Source organism: Macaca thibetana, chromosome 7 (assembly GCF_024542745.1).
Source record: "Macaca thibetana thibetana isolate TM-01 chromosome 7, ASM2454274v1, whole genome shotgun sequence".
Classification (NCBI taxonomy): domain Eukaryota; kingdom Metazoa; phylum Chordata; class Mammalia; order Primates; family Cercopithecidae; genus Macaca; species Macaca thibetana.
The window spans coordinates 100,205,588-100,230,631 of record NC_065584.1 but is presented as its reverse complement, the minus strand read 5'-3'; the positions used below and the strand labels follow the sequence as shown (position 1 = coordinate 100,230,631).

At 52.5% G+C, this 25,044-nt stretch overlaps 1 protein-coding gene across 3 annotated transcripts; it reads right to left on the bottom strand.

The window, feature by feature from the left end:
• Positions 1-910: 910 nt before the first annotated feature.
• Positions 911-19,663, bottom strand: MAN2A2 (mannosidase alpha class 2A member 2). Of its 3 annotated transcripts, XM_050797603.1 has the most exons (25): positions 19,363-19,663; positions 18,453-18,654; positions 17,459-17,608; positions 16,306-16,563; positions 16,091-16,235; positions 15,798-15,969; positions 15,315-15,442; positions 14,892-15,065; positions 14,310-14,496; positions 12,309-12,486; positions 11,803-12,005; positions 11,431-11,613; positions 11,159-11,273; positions 10,882-10,949; positions 10,570-10,735; positions 9,839-10,075; positions 9,469-9,591; positions 9,119-9,233; positions 8,704-8,837; positions 8,362-8,503; positions 5,861-5,994; positions 5,456-5,530; positions 3,730-3,924; positions 3,363-3,473; positions 911-2,483 (listed from the first exon to the last, which is right to left on the bottom strand). In XM_050797603.1, the coding sequence occupies exons 3-25, from the start codon at positions 17,588-17,590 to the stop codon at positions 2,331-2,333; spliced, it is 3,528 nt and encodes a 1,175-aa protein (XP_050653560.1). In that variant the 5' UTR covers positions 17,591-17,608; positions 18,453-18,654; positions 19,363-19,663; the 3' UTR covers positions 911-2,330. The 3 variants fall into 3 exon arrangements, with proteins under 3 accessions (XP_050653560.1, XP_050653561.1, XP_050653562.1); XM_050797604.1 differs by lacking the exon at positions 19,363-19,663 and having other exon boundaries at positions 18,453-18,907; XM_050797605.1 differs by lacking the exons at positions 5,456-5,530; positions 19,363-19,663 and having other exon boundaries at positions 18,453-18,720.
• Between the last annotated feature and the right edge of the window lie 5,381 nt (positions 19,664-25,044).

Genomic DNA, 25,044 nt, shown 5'->3' with positions numbered 1-25,044 from the left:
CTTTTCCCTTATTATATCTTTTAAGTCTCATGTTAAAGTTTAGAAGACTGTCCCACACCAGAGGTATAAATTTTTTTTGAGTAATTTTGTATATTACTTAAGTATATCTGTAATTAAGTGTATCTTCCCTCTGGAACTAATTTGTATGGACACTGTGAGGTAGAGACCTAACTTACTTTGTGGTTTTTTTTTTTAGATGGAGTCTTGCTCTGTCACCCAGGCTGGAGTGCAGTGGTGCGATCTAAGCTCACTGCAACCTCTGCCTCCCAGGTTCCTGTGATTCTCCTGCCTCAGCCTCCCGAGTAGCTGAGATTACAGACACATGCCACCATGCCTGGCTAATTTTTGTATTTTTAGTAGATACGGGGTTTCGCCATGTTGGCCGGGCAGGTCGAACTCCTGACCTCAAGTAATCCACCTGCCTTGGCCTCCCAAAGTGCTGGCATTACAGGCGTGAGCCATCGCACCTGGCCGAGATCTAGCTTTGACAGCTAGTTGTCTCAAAGTATTGTTTATTAAATAATCCACCTTTTTCCCCACTTAAAACATCCCTCTTACCATATACTAAATTCCTGTAGCCCTGGGTCTGTTTCTGGACTCTCCTGTCTGTCTGACCCCCTCCAGGTCACACCGGAGGTAATGGTGGCATGAGAGTTCTCTGGGAACCTGGCAGGACGTGTGCCTTTTCCCCCTCAGCAGTCCACCCCCCACTCATTATCATTCAGAGTAGTCTTAGTGTTCTCACACATTCACTCTCCCAAATGCACTTTAGAACTGTCAAATTCCAAAGTACCAATCTCATTGGAATTATACTGAATTTATCAGCTGATGTGGGGAAAACCAGTATGTGGACAGGAACATGATGGATATCATTGGGTCGACTTAGAGAATACTCTTAACAGGTCTTCAGTTGATTCTTAGGTTTTACAGGTAGGCAGTTTTATTGTCTACAAATAATGACAATTATAATTCTTTCTTATTTTCCTCATTTGGCTTGTTGCAGGGGTTAGTAGTGCCGGGACATTGCTGAATAATAGCATGCCCTTGGCTAGTTTCTGACTTTAATGGGAATGCCTGTGGCGTTTGACTCTTCAGAATGCCAGTAACTGTTGGTTTCTGAAACAGACCTTTATCTAGATTAGGGTGTTTCTTTCCAGACTTAATTTACTAAGAGTTTTAATAAGGGATGGATTTTAAATCTTACCAAATTATCTTTTCAGCATCTATAGAGCTATCATAAAATTTTCTTTATTAATTGAAGCTGAAATGAAGGCTCCTGCGCAGCCATACTGCCTCCTCATATACTCTACATACCCCTAGTCCCCTGTGCCAGTAACTGAACACCTCTGCAGGATAGACCAAAGGTGAAGCTTTAAGGCCTGCCTGCTAGGCATGATGCTGAACGCCTTCTCAAGCTGCCCAAGCACATAGGGTCTTGCAGGCTTTCCTTTCCAGAGAAAGAAAGCAGGACCAATCCCCACCCCCTGCCATAATAAGAGCAAGCTCTTGGGGACATCAGTGTACAGAGCATAGAAGCCAAAGAGGATTCAGGCAGGGTGGAGGACCCCATGCCCCTGCCACCACCCCACAAATCAGTACATAGGCCAAGTGCCTAGTTTGCCAGGGGTCTTGCTACCTGAAGTGACCTATGACCTCTGGCCATGACAATCTCTAGCGAGTCCTTCCTGCCACTCTGCAGCCTCTTAGCCAATGCATGCAGGCCAGGCGGCACTTATAGCAAAGCCATCACAGAAAGCAGCGAGGCCATCAGACTCCTAGGAGAAACAGTGATTCCTTCTACTGCTCCACCCCCATTGCTAACTCTGGGTCCCCATCCCTGTCCTCCCAGAGTCACTCTGATCCTGCTCATCACACCAGGACATGGAGTCTCTACGTAACCACAGGATTCCCTTAGAGCTGGCTGTTGCCCACGGTGACCCTGATGCCAGGCTGTTATCCACTTAGCCTCCCTTACGTCTTCTGTCTGCTTCCACTTCTCCTATATCCCCTTTTGGAAAAAGGATGGGTGCCTGAGCCTGTGCTCAGTTGGGTGTCCACTCACAACCCGAAGCAGAGCCTGGCACTGCCCACTCTGACCAAGGGCCTTCTCTCCCTGATCTCACTGACATCTGCCCTATTTACCCATCACTGGGTTTGTGGGTTGCCCCCAAAACACAGCAGCAGCAATAAACAGAAAATGAGGGCAGAGCCCAGTGTGTCACAGTTCTGGGAGGCAGATTGGGATGGGATACCCATGTGGCCTGTCCAACGATCTTCATGTTAAGAGGCCATCTCTGTAAATGAATTTTCTCTTCAGGCCACAAGAAGCCCTAACCCAAGCGGAGGCGAAAAGTAGCAATCTCCATGGGCTCCAAATAGACATCAGTGCTGTTGGATGGGGAGGCCAGAGGGTACAGCAATGTCAAGGAGGTTGGCTGAAGGAATACCACGTCCAGGCCATGGAAAAGGCTCCCCAGGGCTACCTGTGGAGAGGAGAGAAGGTGCAGGGTTGTGCTGGGTGCCGAGACACTAAAGAATGCAGCTGTTCATCTACAATTTGTTAACTCTTTAAGAATCTCAGCCAGGTGCGGTGGCTCACACCTATAATTCCAGCACTTTGGGAGGCAGAGGCAGGTGGATCACCTGAGGTCAGGAGTTCGAGAGCAGCCTGGCCAACATGGTAAAACCCAGTCTCTACTAACAATACAAAAATTAGCTGGGCGTGGTGGCAGGCGCCTGTAATCCCAGCTACTCGGGAGGCTGAGGCAGAAGATCCCTTGAACTGGGAGGTGGGGGTTGCAGTGAGCTGAGATCATGCCACTGCACTCCAGTTCCGGCTGGCCCCTCTCAGCAACACCACAGCTTCTGACACATGAGTGTGCATCCAGTATCATGGGCTTGCTGAGATTTGCTCAACCGTAAAGCCTGCCTACAGTTCTCCAGGTAAGAATCGTTCCACTGAGCTGTGAGCTCTGTGAGAACAGTGACCATGTCTTGGTTCACTTCTGAAACACTGGAGCCCAGCAGAGGACCTGGTGCCCGGGGACATTTATCAGTGCCGGCTGATATGAGCTTACAAAGTAACTAACAGGATGGGTTCTGGTTTTCTATTTCTGGTGTTTTCTACTTGGCCTGACAGAGGTCCCTGCTCAGGGAACAACAGTTCTCAAGTGATCTGCCTTGTCTGGAACTTCCCCTGCTAGGCCGCGGGAGCTTTGAAAACATGTCCACAGCTTCCCCGCTTCTCTCCAGAAAGCCCTGGAGTGACACTTTCTTCTCCCAGCCTGTCACCGAATCTCAGCCCAGTCTTACCAAGCTCACACCTGCCATTCCCAGGTGTTCTGCTTCCCCACCCTACTCACCTTGCCTTGGCTTGTGGTGCAATTGAAGCCCAAGTTCTTGGCCTCCAGGCCGCAGTCAAAACCCTTGCGGTGTAAGATGAGTGCCATCTCCACTGAGGGCAGGGTGTCCTCCTGGATGACAGACAGTGCCCAAGGAAGTGGGTGCAGGGCTTTCAGAGATTGGAGATGCAGCAGCACCTCTGCCCAAAGGCAGTGCTGGCACAGGGAGGCATGTGGGTAAGAAAAGACCAGAACCTGGTCTTGGAGGTTCAGAGCCGAGTACCTGCTAAGGGGTCTGGACTTTATCCTGGAGGCTAAGGAAGGAGCTGAGCAGGCAAGGACACCATCAGAACTCTGCTCTCAGCGTGTCACACTGAGGGACACTCACCTCAGCCTGCAGTGTACGTAGGTTGAGCAGGTGGAAGTCACAAGGCAGTGAGGAAGCCAGCGGATGAAATGAGCGCAGACCAGGGCCTGGGAGCTGCGTCCTGGCTACAGGCAGAGCGAGCGCCGGGGTGTTCAGGTACATGGAGGTCAGGTGGCTGAGGAGGGATGGGTAGCTGGTAGAGTGGCTATCTTGGACCTGCAAGATTGACCCGAGATATTAGTGAGGGACTGAAGCCAGGCTGAGGGGAGAGGATGAGGCAGGATAAAAGCACACCCAGGTCAGTTCCTTTGGAAAGAGCTTTCCTGGTGTGCCTGGACTCAAGGGTGTGCCTGGCTCCAGGCGAGGTTCCCCTAACCCTTCAAGTGTGGACATTTGCCATCTCACCCAACTCGGAGGGCTATTTCACTACGCCGTTTCTTTTCCACGTTTTAGTTTCTTGTTCACATAACACTATCATAAGCAACCCACTCCCATCAGCCATATCTCCCCTCACACACAGATCCACAGTGCAGGGAGGATGGCAGACAGGCAGACGCAGGCCTCACCATGGAGCACGGGCCTCCAATCCAGAGTGCTCGGGGTAATTCTGTGGCTTCATGCGTGACACCACATCCACAGTGCCAGCCGGGCTCTCAGGCCCAGCGCTGCCGGGGCTCTGCCAGCAGGGTTACTCCTTAGCAGCTCACCTGGACGTCAGACTCACAGGCCTGGGCTGAATATTCTGGACTTCTGTCCCTGGCGTCCCCCTCCTTCCAAGCGCCTAGCATCTCTCACTTCCCTCTGCATTCCCAGGTAATGCTAAACCCTCTTCCGTCTCACCTCGGCAGTGTCCTCATAGCCACCTGCAACTTCTCCAGCCTCTGGCCTAGTTCAAGCAGCCAGCATGTCCTGCCTGAACAGCCTCACACTGTCACCCTCCTCCAGTCTCCCTTCCCACAGGTCCAACCTGCTCCCTACTGTCAGCGTGACATGCTGAGAGCAGAGTTCTGATGGTGTCCCTCCTTGCTCAGCTCCTTCCTTAGCCTCCAGGATAAGGTCCCGACCTCTTAGCAGGCACTCAAGGTGCTCTGCCACCTGCCCTGATCTCCCCCCAGCACTCTAGCCCAGCACCAGCCAAGAGGGCATTCTGCAAGGATGGAAATATGTGACACCACATGGTCTAATACAGCAGCCACTTAGCCACTTGTGGCCACTGAGTACTTGAAGTGTGGCCAGTGGAATAAGAAAGCAAATTTTTTACTTGATTTAGTAGTATTTAAATAGCCACATAGGGCTACTGGCCACCGTACTGGACAGTGTAGTTCCAGTGTAACTAAGGAACTCACTGCTGTTCCCCAGCCTGCTGTCTTTCCTGCCTCCTACCCTGTGCCCTGGTTCACATCTTCAAATCACACCCCCATTCATCAAAGCCACACCTGGGTGACACCTCCTCGACCTCAATCTCCTTAGCCCACATTATTACCTTGCTCCTCGGGATCAGTGAGACAGAGCCCTTTTCTACCTTGCATTTTTATACACATGGCTTCTCTGCCACCCCTACTCACGAGTAAAATCCTGGGAGAGTCAGCACTGTCTGCACTTATGTCCCTCTGGGTCCTCACAGTAAACCAGGTGCTCAATATCTATCTGATGCACGAGTGACTGAGCGGCGGGCTCTGTCACCTGGGCTCCGGCGCAGCTATGCCTTGCTCATACTAGTTCCCCGCTCCCAGAGCCGACCCCTTACCTCTCGGTTACCGCTCCTGCTGCTGTGAAAGATCAAGCCCCTAAACATGGCTGCCAGTTTGGAGAAAAAGTCAGGCTGGTGGGGCAAAGAAAGCCATGAGATGAGCAGGGTTGGAGCACAGGCTTAGAGAATGCTGGGACAGGGCAGAGGAGGGCAGCACAGAGGAAGGTGGGAGATGAACATGAGGGGCACAGGCGACAGGGCGCTGCTGGGAAAGGAAGGTGCCAGGCTGCGTGAGATGGGACACAAAATGCCAGACTGCCTCCCCCAACCCCAGGAATTCAGCCCTACTCTCTCTCCCTTGTCCACCTCTAGCTACGTTCCTCGAGCCCTAGGCTGGACCCCCCAGGCCACCCCCAGGGACTAGCTAGACCTGGCTCCCTGTGTGTCAGCCCCAGGTGTTACCTCGCTGCCCACGGTTCGCCGCTCTAGCAGGAGGCGGAAACGGTTGCAGGTTCTCTTGTTGTCCTTGAGCCCTTGGCCTAGGCCCCTGTTGTCATCCTGCATTAGCCGCCGGTCCAAGATCACCTCCAGCTGGCCTGGGGAAGCAAACAGTGAGTGCTGGCCTGCCCCCACCCCCAAGCAGACACTGACCTTTAGAAGGAGAATCCCAGCCACAGACCCTGAGGGAAAAGCCCAGCTGGAGAGACAGAAGCTGAATCACTCAGGAGAGGAGGTCACGGGTTCCCACAGCTGGGAGGGAACCTGATGAGGGGCTGGTCCTGTGCAGCCTTATTTTGCAGATGAGGAATCATGAGGCCCAGAAAGGGGCAGGCTGGCCCTGGCAGTTTACCCCCAAAGCTCTGGGATTCAGGAGTAGGGACCAGGCCTAGGGGCCCAGGCAGGAAACTGAATCAGGATGGGTTACATACAACGAAATAAACCAGAAACGAAAAACTTTGATCAACAGCCACTGATAGTGTTGCTGCATACCTCCGTAATCTGGGGCAGGTTTGCTCAGGTTGGGCAGGTTTTGTTGTGACTAAAACACAGGCTCTCCTGCCCTTGTTCTACACTGGACAGCCAGACAGCCCCAGCAGGCCAGATTCAAACTCTGACTGCCTGTGTGTTAAAAGTAGGGCTATGGAAAGGACAGCCAGATGGCAAGTCAGGCAGAGGCTCATATTAAGTGTCATCTGGGGTTGCCCCAGGAAAAAGAGATGGCACGTGACCACCTTTGCTTTCTTTTCTAGAGTATGCTTGGAGCAGGGGCTCGGTGCATGGCTGATGTGTTGGGGACAGAGGCCCCCGTGTGTGCAGGTGTTGGAGGTGGGTGCAGCTGTTCTTATACAAGATCTCGAGGGAAACCACACCAGCTTCCCTACATTCCACCGGGACATATGGCCCTATTCTCCCTTTCACCTCTCCAGTCCTTACTGACTTGCATAGTTGCTCAGTCTTTTTACCCAGGACAATCACAGAAAGATGTCTGAAAATCCTAAAATGGATCCCTTGTATAGAAGACAGTCATTTTTTCATACACCACATCCCAGAGGGGTAGAGGAGAAAATCCAGTCAGGGATATTGGGCTGCTGTTAGGAGTCATGACATAGATGGACCAGGGGCTGCTACTGGCAGAGAAAGGCACACTCCTCCCAGCAGGGAGTCAGGCCCCTGCACTCACCAGCCATCAGACCACGCCTAGCCTTGACTGGGTGCTCTCGACTCAGCCCTTCGCAAGGGCTCTTCCCAGAGATAGATCTCAAGGGCCTCAGATGCTACCAAGTGCAAACTGTTCATTTTGCTCTGAGGATATGGGGGCCACACAGAGATTGCCAACATGACCAGCTGCCCGGGTCTGACTCCAGGCCAGTGCTCCCAATGCCCATTTTGATTATTAAGAACATCAGTCTTGGCCGGGCACGGTGGCTCACACCTGTAATCCCAGCACTTTGGGAGACTGAGGCAGGCAGATCACAAGGTCAGGAGTTCAAGACCAGCCTGGCCAGCATGGTGAAACCCCATCTCTACTAAAAATACAAAAATTAGCTGGGCATGGTGGTGGGCGCCTGTAATCTCAGCTACTCAGCAGGCTGAGGCAGGAGAATCGCTTCAAACCGGAAGGTGGAGGTTGCAGTGAGCGGAGATCGCACCACTGCACCCCAGCCTAGGCGAAAGAGTGAAACTCCATCTCAAAAAAAAAAAAATGTCAGTCTCTCTTTTAATGATCACTAGTAGGAAAACAGTATCTATTTCTCTCATTTCCTTAATATTTCATAACACTGAGTGCACTTTACAAGCTGTCCCTACTCTCATCCCTGGCCAGAAGAGGGTTGTACACCTCAGCTGAGAATCACTGTTCAATATCCTGATGCTTCTTGCCTTTTTTTTTCAGACTGGGTCTTTCTCTGTCACCAGGCTACAGTGCAGTGGCACAATTTGGCTCACTGCAGCCTCCAACTCCCAGGCTCAAGCAATCCTCTCATCTCAAGTCTCCTGAGTAGCTGGGACTATAGGCACGTGCTACCACATCCAGCTAATTTAAAATTTTTTTTTGTAGAGCCTGGGTCTCACTTTGCTGCCCAGGCTGGTCTCAAACTCCTGGCCTTCTGCCTTGGCCTCCCAAAGCGCTGGGATTACAGGAGTGAACCACTGCGCCTAGCTTTGCTTTTTGACATTTTTTTTTCTTTTTTTGGCCCCAAGAGTCGTAACCCTGACAGTTCTTCAGGGGATCCAGTAGGACACTCCACCCAGTTGCCTATACTGCTGCCTCCATCAGGGGACAGGGGGACAGCAGGTGCCTGCCTCATGTGCCAAGAGCTCTGAATGGCTCGCCCCCTCTCCAAGCATGGAGGTGATGCAGACCAGAAAGAGGCAAGGGAGGCAAACAGAGAGGGGAGCCCTTGAGGGTGGGGACGGGCTTCTTTTTGTCTGATACCTTCTGCAGAGCTCTGGGCCCTACTCACCATCTTTGAGGCTAGAGACACCCAGGGCCTGGGCAGTGTGCAGTGTGAGGCGCTTATGTGCGTCCTGGATATAGGCCATGACTGGCATGGGATAGAAGTTGGCCTGGAGGGGGAGCTTCTTCAGATACCGTCGGGGCTGCACCTGTGGGGGCAAGGTCAGCAGATCAAGGGCACCAGGTGGGCCCCAAGCAGACCCCAGATGGAAGGAGTCCCTGATCACTCTCGCCTCTTCATTCCTCTTTCTCCATCAGGACAGATCATCCCCCAGGGCCTGTGATAGGGTCAAAAGCACAGTCCAAGTTCTACTCTGTGGGGTCTCCGAGACCCAGGCCCAGGAGTCACCTGAAAGCCATTGAGGTCTGTGAAGAAGATACCCTGGCTGTCGATGTCTGTATGGATGCGCAGGGCCAGCTCCTTGTTGACGTAGTCCCGGATGTCCACCAGGGATGATATGTCCAGAGACAGCCCCTCCACCCCTGGGCACAGGAACAAAGTGGTGGCATGGAGAGGTGTGAGGCTGAACCACAGCTAAGAGGCTGGGCTGGGGGATCAGAGCCGAGCTGGGGAGAGGCTCTGTCCACCCTCCCAAGAAATTCCCAGGGCATTTCTGGATGACTTTTTCTCTAAGAGAATGGAGCATCCCTGTCTCAAATGATATGGAACAGAGGTATGAACAGAGAAGCAGCAGAAGGAAGAACACGCCACAGCTGTAGAGCCCACACCTCCTTCCAGATAATTCCTCATGGGCGGGGCTCACCTGGCAGATTGTAAAGCCGGACCACCTGGTGAACATGCTCGTAGTATGCAACCACCTCTGAGAAGAAAGGGCCTTCAGTGACATGCAGCACAGGGGGCTCCTTGGGGACATAGGGCTGGGGAAAGAGCAGACTGCTATCGAAACTATGGCACAGAGGGCAAAGCAGGGAGGTGCCAGCCCAGGGCTGGGCAAGAGAGCACCTATTCCTAGATACCCCTGGGCTGAACAGGAAAGACAAGGCCCCTGGCAGGCAGCAATAAATCTGTGGGAAGGCCTGTGCCCCCTCCTGCCCTCCCTGCTGGTGAGACCTCCCAGGGCCTGCCAGGTTGTTCAAGGCATATTTAGCATACCTTGGCCTCGCCATCGGGCAGGAAGAGGTAGGCTCCACTCTTGTCTTTGGACGTACGGGTGCCATAGACTAGGAATTCCATGTCCACCTGCTGCTCCTGCTCCTCATCCACCCTTCGGATGCTCTGCCAAAAAACACAGCCCTGACCCCTGGCCCCACACCAGCATGTCAGGCCTGCCTCCTGGGAGGACATGGACTAGCTTCCCCAAGGAGCCACGCCCAGCTTCCCCATGCTGTCAGGCTGGAGCTGAGATGTCCCAGGCCTGGGTCCACTGTGGGTCAGGTGGCAGAATGCTCAAAGGTGCACAGTGCCACCACCACACACACCCTGCTCTGGCCCCTGGCCCTTCCCCACCACCCTGGCCTTTTACCTTGAGGAGCCCAGTAAGGCCTGAGAACCAGACCTGCATGTAGCGGTTGCTGAGGGCGAAGTCACTGCTGCCAGAGTCAATGACGCGGAGAGGGAACGCTTCGTGCCTGCTGACAGACAGCTGCCGGCCGTGCAGGTAGACACGCACAGAGGAGGGCAGCGTGCGGTGCCCATCCAGGCCCAGCTGTAGCTGCAGCACGCCCAGGCCCAGGGCTGGCAGGCGGACAGGCACAGACACCTGTGGGCACAGGAGGGGTGAGGAAGTGGGGGCATGGCATTCGCCACAGGGGTGCTGGGGCATTTGCTTACTAACAGAGGGCGTGAGCAAGTCCCTGTACCCACTGGGGCCTCTGCCCCACCTCCAAAGTGGAGGTGATATGATTTGCCCTTTCTTCCTCTTCAGACGTTATGATTCTCAAGTGATATTTGAAAAAGTATGAAGTGGTAACCACACATTAAGCTTTCGATATACGTCGATTGACTGAATGATGGGGCATTATAACTGCTATTTTTACCATTACTATTACCATACCAACCTTCCCCTTCTTTTCAAGGACAGACTCAAATCCCAAGAGTACCTGTCTGCTGGACAACCCCCTTCCCAGCACACCTGTCCTCAGCCTGGGGAGTAAGCAGGGCCACAAGCAGGAGGGTGGGAAGCTGGCGTCAACAGGCGGGGAGGGGCCCACGATGGGCAGAGGGCCAGGCTCACCTGACGAGCCCGCACCTCACCTGGTAGACATCAGGGACCACCTCGGTGGCAGAGCTCCAGTGTGCGCTGATCTGCACGGCCAGGGGCTGACCCTCCTCCGAAAGGACACGCACACGGGGCGAGTTGACCAGCAGGGACACCATGCTGAACCGCTCCTGTTCCAGCGGGTTGAATAGCACCACAAACCTGTGCATAGAAGGTGGGCTGACCCAGGAGGCCACTACTTCCGGTCAGGGCAAGCACCCTGCAGTGGTTCAGCACACACTGGGGCAGAGGGGCCTGAGAGCCAGGGAATGGCTCTGCCTCTCTGCACCTGGTGTAGTCCAGCTTACCTGGGCGAGGAATCCAGCTGGATCACCGTGCGCTCTGGCAGGGCGTCGTGACTTAAGCGAGTGTCATCCTGGAATTCAGTGGGCCAGAAGGGAAGAACCATCATGGGCTCAGCCTCCTCCCACCCCGCCTGCCCCGGGTGCGGACCAGCAGCTGCACTGGGCACAGAACTCATTCAGGTGGGGAAGGAAAAAGAGGAGTGGCACCCTCATCCAGTAGCTTTTGGGATGCCACCTGCACACACCGGAGGGTCCCCATGCAGACCCAGGAGGGGCTCACCACTTGGAGGAAGGGTGCCTCAGGGTCAAAGTGGTAGGTCTCCTTGTCCCCCAGTACCAGATAGTGAGCTGCATGAATGATGACCTGCTTCAGGTTGACAAGGGAGCGCAGAAGCCTGTGGGTGGTGCAGGAGAGGGAAGGAGAGATGATCATAGGGAAGCCGTCTGCTTTTTCAGCAGGACAAGCCCTAGGCCGACCTGTCCCCTGACCACCCAACATCCCTTTGGGACAGTGAGCGGGGGACCTGACAAGGGAGAAGAGAAGGCTCCCACCTGACCCCATAGTCCACCACCACGGCCTCCTTGGCAGTGCCAGTGATGGCGTCGTGATGCTGGAAGAGCCCCAATGTGCGCCGAGCTTCCGTCAGGAGGGTGAAGTCAGACAGCGGGTACCGGCCAGCCAGGCCAGAGTGGCGGGAGTGAGCTGCAGCCAGGCTGTACAGAACCTCTGCCCCCCTGCCCAGAGAGAGAAGTTAGCTGCCAGCCTGCACCACTCCCCAGGGCCCACCCACGCTCTGCCAGTCCAGCCTCCTTCCTTCCCACCCCTTCTCTACCTGCCCTGGCCTCTGGGCCTAGCTATTCCCTTCTGAGCCGATCCAGCCCCTCCTTAAATCCCACAGCCTGGAAGCGGGGACAGGGTCTCACCGTAGGTGGGCTTCCAGGACTCGGTCTAAGCTCTTGTAGAAGGGCCGGGAAGTGTAATAGCCTGTCCAGTAATGATCCTCCCGGTCCGCATAGGAGAAGAAATCCCCGCTCAGCACAGGAAACCCTGGAGGCCGGGCCCCTGGCTCCACCCCTGTCCTCTTGTACAGGGCATCAAAATAGTCAGAAAGAGTGCCAAACTGGGCCTGTGGGAACCCCAAAAACCCACTCCCATCAGTTCTAGAGCCTCCTGGAAATTGTGGCCACAGTGCTGCAGTCAGGGGTGAGGCAGGGGCTCTGGCCTCAGAAGCAGGAACTGTATATCCTGCCATTCTGGACTTGACAGAAGTGGGGGAGCCTGGGAATTAATTCTGACACAAAAGAGGCACCTTGCCCAAGAGTTGGGAAGGAACCCCTGCTTTGGAGTTGGGAACCCAGGGCACGGTCTCACAGGAAGGGGTGGGCTGCAGCACTGCGAGGTCCCCTCCCCAGACAAGTTCCCCTCACACCTGTACATGGAGGTTAGGCCTGCTGTTGAAGAAGTCAAAGAGCCGCTGGTAGTTGAAGAACTGGGCATCCCACTCCTGGGGCTTGTCGTATCGGAAGTCATCTCCAAGAGGCACGAGGAGGACGTTGCTTCGGAACAGCCGGGACTTCTTCCGGTATTGGTCCAGGAGCAGGGCTGCCCTGGGGCAGGAAAAAAACATGGGCCCAACATGAAGTGTCATCAGTAAAAGAGCGCCACGCACAGCCATCCCACCAGCAAGCCCCTGGAAGACATCCCGTCCATCAAGGAGTGGTTCAGCGCAGATGGACACCTCCTGCACATGAATACCAGCCCCAGGGAAATCCAGTGTTCTCTGGGCAGTTCTGACAGCCGGAATGTTGTTTTTAATGCTTAGGCTGTTGAGATCTTTTGGGATCCTTGTTCTGACACTCCCGCCTCATTTTGCCCACAAGTTAGTGATGCAGCACCCGAGTTAAGAGTCTGGATCCCGGAGCCACATCACACCAGCTCCACAAGTACTAGCTGAGGGACCGTGGGCAAGTAACCTCTCTGAGCCTCCGTGTCTGGCAAAATAAGGATAACATCAGTAGGTACCCATATAATGTTATGAGAATTAAAATGGATTGAATGGGCTGAGCGCAGTGGCTCACGCCTGTAATCCCAGCATTTTGGGTGACCAACGCAGGCGGATCACCCGAGGTCAGGAATTCAAGACCAGCCTGGCCAACATGGTGAAACCCCGTATCTACTAAAAATACAAAAATCAGCTAGGTGTGGTGGCGCACACCTGCAATCCCAGCTACTTGGGAGGCTGAGGCAGGAGAACCACTTGAACCCAGGAGGTGGAGGTTGCAGTGAGCCGAAATCACACCACCACACTCCAGCCCGGGGGACAGAAACTCCGTCTCAAAAAATAAAAAATAAATAAAAATTAAATGAATGGAATGAATATTTGTTAAACACTTAGAACAGTGCCTGGTACATAATAGGAACTATACATAAACATTTATTTTCTTTTCATCCAAATTATTGGCAAAATCAGCAGAAAAACAGCCCTGTGGCATATCAGCAGAAGCCCTTTCCTGCTTTAATTGGCATGTTATAAATATCACAACCCAAAGAGTCAACTAATCTACTTAGCGGCGCTGGCCCAGCTTGTACTTTTCTACTTTGTTCTCGTGAGAGGATTCCTCAAATACTACTTTCCCCTAACTTACCAGTCTAGTAAGCCTTTCAAAGGAGAAAATGATTACCTTTCAGGGCCTGTTCTTACAAACCCAGGCCAGCCTCACTGATCACAACTGCCGCTTTAAGAAACATCATGCCTTCGCAGCCCTAGACTCTTGCCTGGAATCAGCATTTAGACTTCTGGAAACAAAAGACCACTTTATTTCCCTTTTGGTCACGTGTTTCAACTCTTGGACATCAGGGAGAAATCAGAGCATTGCAACATAAAAACCAGTCCAACTTGTTGTATTCTTAAGGTTCTGACTAAATTGCCGTTTGGATCAACTCTTCACCAACACTTTCGCCTGGGCCCTGATTTCAACAAGAGTGATATCTTTAGGGGTCCCTAAATTTTCTCAAAGGGGACAGGTCTGTTTTCTCAGAGGCTGGAGGCTATCTTGCGGGACTGAATATGGATCTGAACAGGATTCTCGTGGTTGACTTAAAGCCAAGTCAGAACACTGGCACTAAGTGAAGACACAAGAGTCTGAAGTTTGTAAGCTACAATGCCTAACAAGGGAATCATTCACCTCTAAGCTGTCACCTTGCCCTGGCAGTTTGTTAGAGCACCAAAAAGTACTCATATGAGAAAATAAAAGTATTCTGTGAAAGGTGGTTGCTAGAGCCATTCGTTTTTCAGGAGACTTAGTAAGGAGCTGCTGCAGATGCTGTGAGCCTCAACTCACCATCTGAGCCCACCCTCCATGTGGCATGGCCCAGACCAGAGCCAGGCCTCCTGATTCCTCTGTGAAGTGAAAGGGCTGGAAGCAGATACCTCTCTGCCACATTGGCCTCTGTAATGGCCCGGGGTGGCACCTTCCAAGGGCAGTTGATGCGCCCACCAGGCAGGCGTTTGAAATCAAACTGGCAGCAGATCTTGGGATCCGGGCCACAGGTATGGGGGATGTCATAGCTGTAGAAGGGCATCATGTGACAGAAGATGTCTGTGCTGGAGTCCGAGTCTGCAGAAGACACACCACGTGGTCAACGCCAGCAGGCAGCCTTTGGATGTCAGGAGGGCAAGGATCTGCTTGGGCAAAAGGCAGCCTTGATAGACCATGAGGCTGTAACTGGACCTAGGGCCGGAGAGAGTGTGTAGGCCAGGGGGAAAGACATGAGGCGCTCCTTCAGGGGATGGGCACACAGGGCACACTGAAGCCCTTGGGACAGCAGGCCCTGTAGAGGCCAGAGGTCAATGTGACCCTCCCCTAACCAGAGGGTGGGACCATTTCTGGCAGTCCACACCAGTGCCTACAGGTCTGCTCTGAAGAACAGTGGGGGTCTTAGTTCTGATATCCCTGCTCTTCCCCAGTGAAGACTATGCTGCGTTGACCCCCTCTACCCTACCTGGCCTTACCCCATGTCTGCCTCCACATGAACTCTAGGCTGTGGGTGGCAGCAAAGTGCTTCTTGATGGCATAGTGCACTCTCTGAATCAGCATGCTGGTGAGGTTGGCACGGCGCAGCAGGTAAGGCATGGTGGAGCTGTGTCCAAAGGGGTCCACTGCCCAGCCAGAGCGGGGGGTTGCACCTGGGTAGGGCATGGAAGCTAGAGAGGCCCTGAACACACCTCAGGGCCTGGTCTCTCAGCCTCCCAGGTGCTGGGACCCCAGGTCTTGTCTTGGTAATCAGTGGACAGATTACATCACACCAGGCCCACATGATAAGATCTGTCTAGAAAGGAACCACCCCCTGCTGATCCCTGTGCCTTACAGCCCCCTGCCATAGCACTGTGGGCCCAGTCCAGGGGGCAGACCCCCATGCCTGGGCCTGGACTCACCAAGATTTCTCTCCAGCCACTGGTGTCCTTCAATGAGCTGGTCAATCAATGCAAAGTAGTGGGAGTTGGCCTCATCCGGCATCACCCAGCCTCCTGTCGCAATCTCCAGCTGCCCGTTTCCCACCAGCCTATAGTTAAGGACTCACACTCAAGATGGAGCAGGACGCTTTGCCCAGTCCTGGCAACAAGAAATTGTCAGGGCCTGTGTGCACTGGCCTCACTGAACCAGTTCTCCCAAGCCCAGGACCAAGAGAACATACACTTGCCCTCCTTTCCTTGCAGCCAACCTCCCTGCTGTTCTGGCCCCGCTTATCTCAGAACCTCTATCTGTTCTTGCCTTCCCTCCCTCCACCATCACTCATCTCTGCCACAGCTCCCTGGGCCTCTCCCTGCCACCTTGGCACCCACAGCTTAAGGTAAGACCCATCCACCCAGCCTAGGGCTCAGACGATGCCCTCCCACGCCTCTCCGCCTAGCACTGGCCTTCGGACTGCCGCTCTCTTTTGGGCATTGATGTTGTCCCACCACTTGGCGAAGAAGGAGACCTCTGCCCAGAGGAAGCGCCGCCGGGGGTCCTCCTGCAGCTTAGACACCATGCTATTGAGGATGTGTTGGGTCTGCTCTGTGTAGTACTTGTCAAAGGTCTTGATCCAGCCTAGGGAGCCAATGTAAGATCCCCTGAGGATGCCACCATCTTCTTCGACATCCCTCCCTTGCACTGGCCATCAGAAATCCCACTCCACACTCCAGCTCCCAGGAGTCTGCGGGGCCCTCACCTGGGTCATTGTGAGAGTGGGGCACCACAAACACCTGCAGGTCTTCAGCATCCCAGTCGTGCGGGTCATAGGAGATGTCGAAACCTTGCCTCCACACGCCACCATCCACATTGTCAAACGGCAACTCCTCCGACACAGTGAGCATCTGCCAGGTGAATTGCAGCTCAGTGCCCCAATTGTGGCCGCTGTACATCCCTGCCAGCTCTGACTCTTACCTGCAGCTCTGGCTTCTGGCCCCGGCCCCCCAAAGCAAACTGGCAGTCCTGGGGGGAGATGGAGAAGAAGCTGGGCCGGGGCTCCGGTGGCACCACCCAGGAGCCATTGACCGTGTAGTAGGGCAGCATGGCGGGCGGGCCCTCTGCATTGGCTGTCAGCTCCAGCACAGAGTCCTTGATATGGCTGATAATCTCATGGTTCTCCTCCAAAAGCTGCTCCAGCTGCTCAATGCGGTTCTGCAGCACAGAAATTTGGCTCTGCCAAAAAACCAAAAAGCAATCACACACAGCTCCTTATGCCACAGGGAGGGTCTCTGCTTGGGGTTCACCAGCTGAGGTCTAACTACAATTCTTCCCTCATCAGTTAAAGCCAGACCATGAGCCTACAGGGATAGATTATACCATTCAGACAAAGGGAGTTGTGCACCTCACCACTGAGGACTACACTCCACTTGGGTTGGGAGAACCTTCACTGTCTAGCCCAGGGCAAAGATTTCCTTTCACATACCTGTTCTCAACAATCAGTGTTGTCTGTGCTGAGAAGGATTTCAGTGGGGCTTAATGGCAAAGAATGCTGCAATCAATTAGCAATGTCTGCCAAGAATTCAAGAGGGGCTGGGCACAGTGGCTCACACCTATAATCCCAGCACTTTGGGAGGCCAAGGCAGGTGGATCACCTGAGGTCAGGAGTTCAAGACCAACCTGGCCAACATGGCGAAACCTCATCTCTACTAAAAATACAAAAAGTAGCCAGGCATGGTGGCAGGCTCCTGTAGTCCCAGCTACTCAGAGGCTGAGGCAGGAGAATCACTTGAACCAGGGAGGCGGAGGTTGCAGTGAGCCAAGATTGCGCCACTACACTCAAGGCTGGGCGACAGAGCGAGACTCTGCCTCAAAAAGAAAAGAAAAGAATTCAGGAGAACAGAGCGACAATACTCATTGCCATTGACATTTGTTTTCTTCCTTCCTTCTTTTCGCCATCACTGTTTTTAGCTGAGGTTTCTACAAAACCTGACTATTACTCCTGTCCTGTACTGACATTACCCTCCAGCGGGGTGGTGGGGTGGTGGTGTCGGCGGGGCGAGGGGGGCGGGCAATACCCTGAACCCAGGTGACTTGTATACAAAGAAATTAGCAACCAGGCACGACTCACCCGGGGGAAGTTCCCACCATTCTGGTGTCGAGTGGGATCATGCTGCACTCGGTCCAGCATGAGGTAGAGCGAGAAGACTGCCACACAGAAGATAGCAGCCCCACACACTGTCACCTGCTTTTTCAGCTTCATACTGGCCTCCACATACACCTGGCAGGAAGGACACCATCTGTACCTCCAGCATGCAAAATCCCCATGGCAGTCTTTCCACCAAATGCCCCAGTGAGTTCCTAAGGGCTGTTCCCAAGGAACACCCATTTGCCTGGCTCTAATAAAAAGCCAGCTTTGAAATGCCAAAACCCAACACCAGTTGGGGATCCTGACCCAGCCTTGATTTTATTGTCTTGCTGAGACTCAGAGCACAAGTAGCACATCTGGGGCTGGCCCCACCTGGTCCTGGTAGCAGCTCTGCCCCTAGGGTGAAGAGGACGTTCTCCTTTGGCTGGTGCTGTGAAAAATGGGCCCAGGATGAGAGACCCAGCTCTGACTGGAGTGTGCCACACAAGCTCCTGATTACAACAGCTTCCCTGCCTAGATAGGAGGTGCCTGTTCAGGCTCCTCGGCCATGTGCTTCTAGTTTCAGGTGAATAAGCTGGTTTCTATTTTGTTTGATTTAAAAGTTTAGCCAGAACCCAAAGAGACTAATAGGAAAGTTTTTCTCAGTGCCCTTTAGGGTCAAACTGGCACTCACCAGCAACAGCGCCTGGCACAAATCCTTTCTCAGAAACACAGAATGCATTTCTTTCTAATAAAGAAGAAAGATGCTTGTGTTTCTAGCATAAAGCAAGCCCTATGTGTTCTCCCTGTTTGTATACTGATTCCTGCAGTGGGAAACTTCCAGCCGCGGTTTGCAGAGCACTTAGGGGACCCCTAGGAAGCCTACAGTGATGCCGAAGGCCCCCTGGGAAGGGAGAGACCGGGTCCAGTGCTCGGTTGCGAGGCAACTTCAGGGGACCCGTGCCCCCAGCCGCCACCGCCCTCAGGCCCCGCTTGCCTGCTGAGGAGGAGGGAGGACGCTAACTGCCGAGCCGAGCGTGGGCGGGACGGCGCTCCGGTGTCCGCTCCGCGGGCCCTGGGGCCGAGGAGCTCTGTCGCCTCTGCGTTGTGCCCTACTTAGCGCGATCTGATTCTGCTCGGGAGCCTTCGGGCAATATTTTTAGCCGTTAGAGACTGGGTCCAGGCCAGTGTGGGTGGAGCTGGGGAGAGAGTTGGATCACAGAGGACAGGCACCTGCCGCCGCGTCTCTGGCCGCCCGCGCGCCGGCCCGGCTGCCTCCCCACCCGCCCCGACTCCGTCGGCCCCGGGGACCGCAGAGACAAGAGCCCGGTCCGGGCCTCAGGCCGCCTCCAGCCCCCTCCCGGCCCCTCTGACGCCGCAGCGCCGATCGCGCTCCCGCCGCCGGAGCCGGAGCCCGGCCTCGGTCGGGGCAGCCAGAGCCCTCCCCCGCGCGCACCCGGCCCGTTACCGTCAGCGCCCGGCCTCCGAGCCGCTCCGGGCGCCGTCGGCCGAGCTGCCGGTCCTCACATGCCCGGAGGGGGCGGCCCGCGCGCAGGCAGCGGCGCAGGCAGCGACGCAGGCGAAGGCGGGTGCCCGCCCATCCGTAGCCCTCTGCTCCGCGCGCCTCAGCCGCGCTGCCGCTGGACCCAGGGCCGCCGGCGCGCTCCGCTGCGCCCGCCCCGCGCGGGTCCGCCAGCCTCTGAGGCTGCTAGGCAGAGCAGCGTGCGGGGCGGGGATAACCGCGCCGCCCGCCCCGGCCTGCGTGCGCCGGGCTGAGCTGACAGGAGCTCGGGCTTCCCGGGCCCGCTCCGCTGGGCCGCAGTGCGCAGCCGCAGCAGCCCGGGCCGGGCCTGGCGAGCTGCGAAACCTCAGAAGGGACGCGCGACTGAATTTTTTCGGAATCCTACCTGAGTAAGCACATTGTCGGGCAGTGGTCGAAACGCCAGCCTCCGTCTCGGCAGCCGCCTAGCGGGGTGCGTTCTCCGCGGCCTCACCCCGCTCCGGCCCAGGTAGCCTTAGGTTTCTGTCGTTGCGCCTCTCGGGCAAAGGGGTGCTGCCTCCTGTTGGTACAGCGAGTTCATCGAGTCCCTTTCCTTTCCCTGCCTGCTCTATGTTTCCTGCCAGCGCGTGAACACGACACAGACTTTTCTTAGTTGTTTCCCTTTTACTGAGCATCTAGGTTGTTGACAGTTTTTCAGTGTAATCCATACTGCCCTGAACATCTCCATGAATTCCACATTTTTTTTCTTTTTAAGTTATATATAACATGATCTGAATGTGATCCCCCAAATTCATGTTGAAATCTAACCCCTCAAGGTGATGATGGTATTAGGAGGTGGGCCTTTGGGGGTGAACAGAGTTTGAAGGGAGAGCTCTCATGAATGGGATTAGTGCCAGTATGAAATGACCCGAGAGTCGGCTCCTTCCACCACATGAGAACACAGCTAGAAGGCACACTGTGCACCACAGGCAGGCCCTCACCCGACACTAAATCCGCTTGTGCCTTATCATGGACTTCCCAGCCTCCCGAACTGTGAGAAAATAAATTTCTGTTGTTAATAAACTACCTACTTTATGGTATTTTGTCCTAACAGCCCAAACAGATTAAGACGTTATTTTATGATGAATTTGCAACAATGAAGTTACCCGGGCAAAAGATAAGGACAGAAATGACTGATGACACTATTGCCCCCCAAAAGACTGTACCAGTTTACACCATCAATAACAAACTGTTGGATATTGCTTAAACAATGTTTTAGTTGATTAATCAGATATACAATGCCATCTCATTTTTAAAAATTTTCCTTTAAGTTCTGGGATACATGTGCAGAACATGCAGGTTTGTTACACAGGTATACATGTGCCATGGTGGTTTGCTGCACCCATCAACCCATCATCTAGGTTTTAAGCCCCACATACATTAGGTGCTCTCCCTCACCTTGCCCCCAACCCCCGACAGGCTCCGGTGTCTGATGTTCCCCTCTCTGCGTCCAGGTGTTCTCATTGTTAACTTCCACTTATGAGTGAGAACATGTGGTGTTTGGTTTTCTGTTCCTGTGTTAGTTTGCTGAGAATGATGAATGCCATCTCTTATTTAACAACCATTTATTTTTTTTTGAGACAAGATACTGTTTGCCAGGCTGGAGTGCAGTGGCACCATCTCAGCTCACTGCAGCCTTGACCTCCAGGACTCAAGCTATCCTCCCACTTCAACCTCCTGAGTAGCTGAGAGTTACAGGCATGTGCCACTACACCCAGCTAATTTTTTGATTTTTAAATTTTTTTATTTTTATTTTTTGAGACGGAGTTTCATTCTTGTTGCCCAGGCTGGAGTGCAATGGTGCGATCTTGGCTCACTGCAGCCTCCGCCTCACAGGTTCAAGCGATTCTCCTGCCTCAGCCTCCCAAATAGCTGGGACTATAGGCACACACCATCATACCTGGCTAATTTTGTGTTTTTAGTAGAGACAGGGTTTCACCATGTTCTCCAGGCTGGTCTCGAACTCCTGACCTCAGGTGATCCACCTGCCTCGGCCTCCCAAAGTGCTGGGATTACAGGTGTGAGTCACTGTGCCCGGCCCTACTTTTTTTATTTTTTGTAGAGTGGGGGTCTCACTGTGTTGCCCAGGCTGGTCTCCAGCTCCTGGACTCAAGTGATCCTCCCACTTTGGCCTTCCAAAGTTCCAGGATTACAGGTATGAGGCACAGTGCCCAGCTTTTTTTTTTTTTTTTTGACAGGCTCTTGTCTGTCACTCAGGCTGGAGTGCAGTGGTGTGATCATGGTTCACTGCAGCCTTGAACTCCTGGCCTTGATCCTCCTGCCTCAGCTTCCCAAAGTGCTGTGATTACAGGGATGAGCCACTGCACTCGACTGCCATTTCTTTTATCACCATCAGGAACAGCTTTCCAGGTTTGTTTACTCACTGGAATGCCTGTTATTAGGGTGTTAGACCTAGACTGGGCTCATCATCCTCTTTGTCTTTTCATGGGGAGATTTATTTTCCAGCCCTTCTATTGAATTTTCCATTTTGGTGATAATTCTTTTTTTTTTTTTTTAGACAAAGTCTCACTATGTCACTTAGGCTGAAGAGCAGCGGCGCGATCTCAGCTCACTGCAGCCTCTGCCTCCAAGGTTCAAGTGATTCTCGTGCCTCAGCCTCCTGAGTAGCTGGGATTATAAGCACACACCACCATGCCCGGCTAATTTTTGTATTTTTAGTAGAGACAGGGTTTCACCATGTTGGCCAGGCTGGTCTTGAATTCCTGACCTCAGGTGATCTGCCCACCTCAGCCTCCCAAAGTACTGGGATAACAGGTGTGAGCCACCACACTCAGCCTCATTTTGGTGATAATCTTAATTTTCTTTTTTCTTTTGAGATGGAGTTTCGCTCTTGTTGCCAGGCTGGAGTGCAATGGCACGATCTCAGCTCACCGCAACCTCTGCCTCTGGGTTCAAGCGATTCTCCTGCCTCAGCCTCCCAAGTAGCTGGGAGTATAGGCATCTGCCACCAAGCCCGGCTAATTTTGTACTTTTAATAGGGATGGGGTTTCTCCATGTTGGTTGGGCTCATCTCGAACTCCCAACCTCAGGTGATCTGCCCACCTCAGCCTCCCAAAGTGCTGGGATGACAGACATGAGCCACCGCGCCCGGCCTGATAATCTCAGTTTTCAAGAATTCTTGTTTGTTCTCTGGTGGTTCTTTTTTAAAAACTGAGGTACAGTTTACACTAGGTGGCACAAATCTTAAGTGTACAGCTTGATGAGTTTTGATAAATACATACACAAGCACAATCACCACCCAGATCAAAATGCAGGACATTCCCATCTACCCAAAAGGTTCCCCTGTGTCAAGTGGTCAAGCAGTCCCTAAGCACAGCATAGTGGTTGTCAGACTGTCGTCCAGCTTTGCTTATGTGGCCCAAGTAGAGACGTCCATGGTTGTAAGGGCACCATGGTGAACCTTTTCCCCTACATCTTCTCACACCTTTCCATCAGTCCCCTCCAGACATAAGCACTGCTTTGACTTCTCTGTAACTTAGTTTGCCTGTTCTTGAACTTCATAAAATAGAATAATAAGTATGTACTCCTTCATGTATGGCTTCTTTACTCAGTATGTCTTTTTTTTTTTTTTTGAGACAGTCTTGCTGTCACCCAAGCTGGAGCGCAGTGGTACGATCTCAGCTTACTGCAACCTCTGCCTCCTGGGTTCAAGTGATTCTCATGCCTTGGCCTCCTGAGTAGCTGGGATTACAGGCACGTGTGACTACACCCATCTAATTTTTGTATTTTTACTAGAGACAGGGTTTCACCATGTTGGCCAGGCTGGTCTCGAACTCCTGGCATCAAGTGATTTACCCACCTTGGCCTCCCAAAGTGCTGGGGTTATAGGCATGAGCCACTGTGCCCAGCCACGTCTTTGACATTCATCAATGTTGGTGCATATATTAGTGTTTTGTTTTGTTTTTATTGCTGTATATATGTTTGTGTCATTTTCTGCTTGTTCTGGACCTAAGTTTTCTCTCCACTTCTTCTGTAACTTGAATTACTCATATGGTCCCATGTTTCTTAGCTTCCATTCTTTTTTCCTCTCTGTACTTCAGTTTAGGTACCTCCTATTAACCTATCAAGTTCACTAATTCTGTTTTCTGATATGACTAATTTCTAACTGCGATTGTGATTTTATCCTTTACTTCTATCAATGTTTATGAAATCCATCCAATGAGTTTGTAATTTCAGAGGTATTTTTCAGTTCAGTAGGCTCTTTTCATTCTCTTTTAATAGATTCCAATTCTGTTGACATTCTGTACATTTGTTTCTTTTTGTCCATCTTCTTCTCTATTTGACATATTAACCATAGTTATTTAAAAATCTTTCCCAGTTCCAATATCTGGATCATCTGTGGGTCTGGTTTTATTGTTTATTTTTTCTCTTGTGTATTAGCCCCATAATTCTCCATTTTTTGCATGCTTTATGATTTTTAATTGTATGTCACATATTGGGTATAAAAGGATAGGGGCTTCAAATCTTGTTATTCCCTATAGGAGCTAGTCACCTCGATGCAATTAAGTACTAAACTGGGTTGGGGCAATGTTGCAGTTCCAGTAAAACTCAATCCCCTCCTGGTTGTCCTTGTTCCTTAGGAATGACCCTCTTGATTTTGGATTGAAAGACTGGTCAGTCTCTGTCTCTCTCAGATCTTAAAGTTCTGCTCTTCAGAGATTTATAGGGAGCTCTTTAGCTTCCCAACCCACACAGGTACAAAACCTGGCAAATACCTTATGTTGGGGAGGCCAGCTATTTGTTCACTCCGGGCCTCCTCTCTAAACACTGCAAGACTGTAGGACTTGTCTTCTCAGTCTCCTGCACTGCCTCAGAACTCAGCAAATGTCCCATGGGGAAAACGCTCTGCATTTTGTGCTACTCTAGGTCCTAATCCATAGCAAGTCCTTGCAACCACCAAAAACTGTTCCTGTCTTCCCCAGTAGAGTCTCTCTGCTTGGGCCAAGTCTGATCCTCATGTCCCAAATGGGCAAATGTTTCAGGGAAGAAAATAGCTGCCTATCACTAGTTCAACTTGGAAGGGCTCTTTCCTCCTTGAACTTTTAGTCCATTCATTCTTTATTTCTGTGACCACTCTTCATTCTTTTTAAAAATAAGATATTTTCGGCCAGGCGTGGTGGCTCATGCCTGTAATCCCAACACTTTGGGAGGCCGAGGTAGGCGGGTCACTTGAGGTCAGGAGTTTGAGACCAGCCTGACCAACATGGTGAAACCCCGTCTCTACTAAATACAAAAAGTAGCCACGCGTAGTGGTGTGCGCCTGTAATCCCAGATACTCAGGAGGCTGAGGCAGGAGAATCACTTGAACCCGAGAGGTGGAGGTTACAGTGAACTAAGATTGCGCCACTGCACTCCAGCCTGCGCAACAGAGCAAGACTCCGTCTCAAAAAAAAAAAAGACATTTTCATCTTAGCTTTTTCCCTAGCAGTTGCAATGGGAGTGGTGGCGTGTGGAGATCTACCATCCCCTACCCAGCAGAAGTGTTTCAGTTCTGCTTTCTACCATTTCCATTGGAGGTATTATTTCACTTCCTAGTATTTTTACTTAATTACACGACAACACAACTTCCTCTTGTTTAAACAAGTTATAGGGCTCTCTCTCATCTCTTTCAAAATAGATTTTTGTTTTGTTTTTTTTTGAGACAGAGTTTTGTTCTTTGCTCTTGTTGCCCAGGCTGGAGTGCAATGGTGCGGTCTCAGCTCACTGCAACCTCAGTCTCCCCAGTTCAAGTAATTCTCCTGCCTCAGCCTCCAGAGTAGCTGGGATTACAGGTGCACACCACCACGCCTGGCTAATTTTTTTTGTGTTTTCAGTAGAGATGGAGATTTACTGTGTTGGCCAGACTGGTCTCGAGTTCCTGACCTCAGGTGATCCACCTGCCTCAGCCTTTCAAAGTGCTGGGATTATAGATGTGAGCCACGGCGCCTGGCCGATGTTAACTATTTCCTGAACTTTCTTGAGGGATGGCCATTTTACTTCAAGTTTCTCATTTCCCTGTTCTTCTGTATTACAAATACTTCCCACTCTG

What these genes read in the sequence shown, in the direction of transcription:
- MAN2A2 (XM_050797603.1), bottom strand. Translation starts at nt 17,590, where the DNA reads ATGAAGCTGAAAAAGCAGGTGACAGTGTGTGGGGCTGCTATCTTCTGT. An exon ending in CAGACCTCAATGGCTTTCAG is followed by an intron (nt 8,504 to 8,703) that starts GTGACTCCTGGG and finishes TTGCCCCCACAG; the next exon opens with GTGCAGCCCCGACGGTATCT. An exon ending in GCAGGAGCGGTAACCGAGAG is followed by an intron (nt 3,925 to 5,455) that starts GTAAGGGGTCGG and finishes TCAATCTTGCAG; the next exon opens with GTCCAAGATAGCCACTCTAC.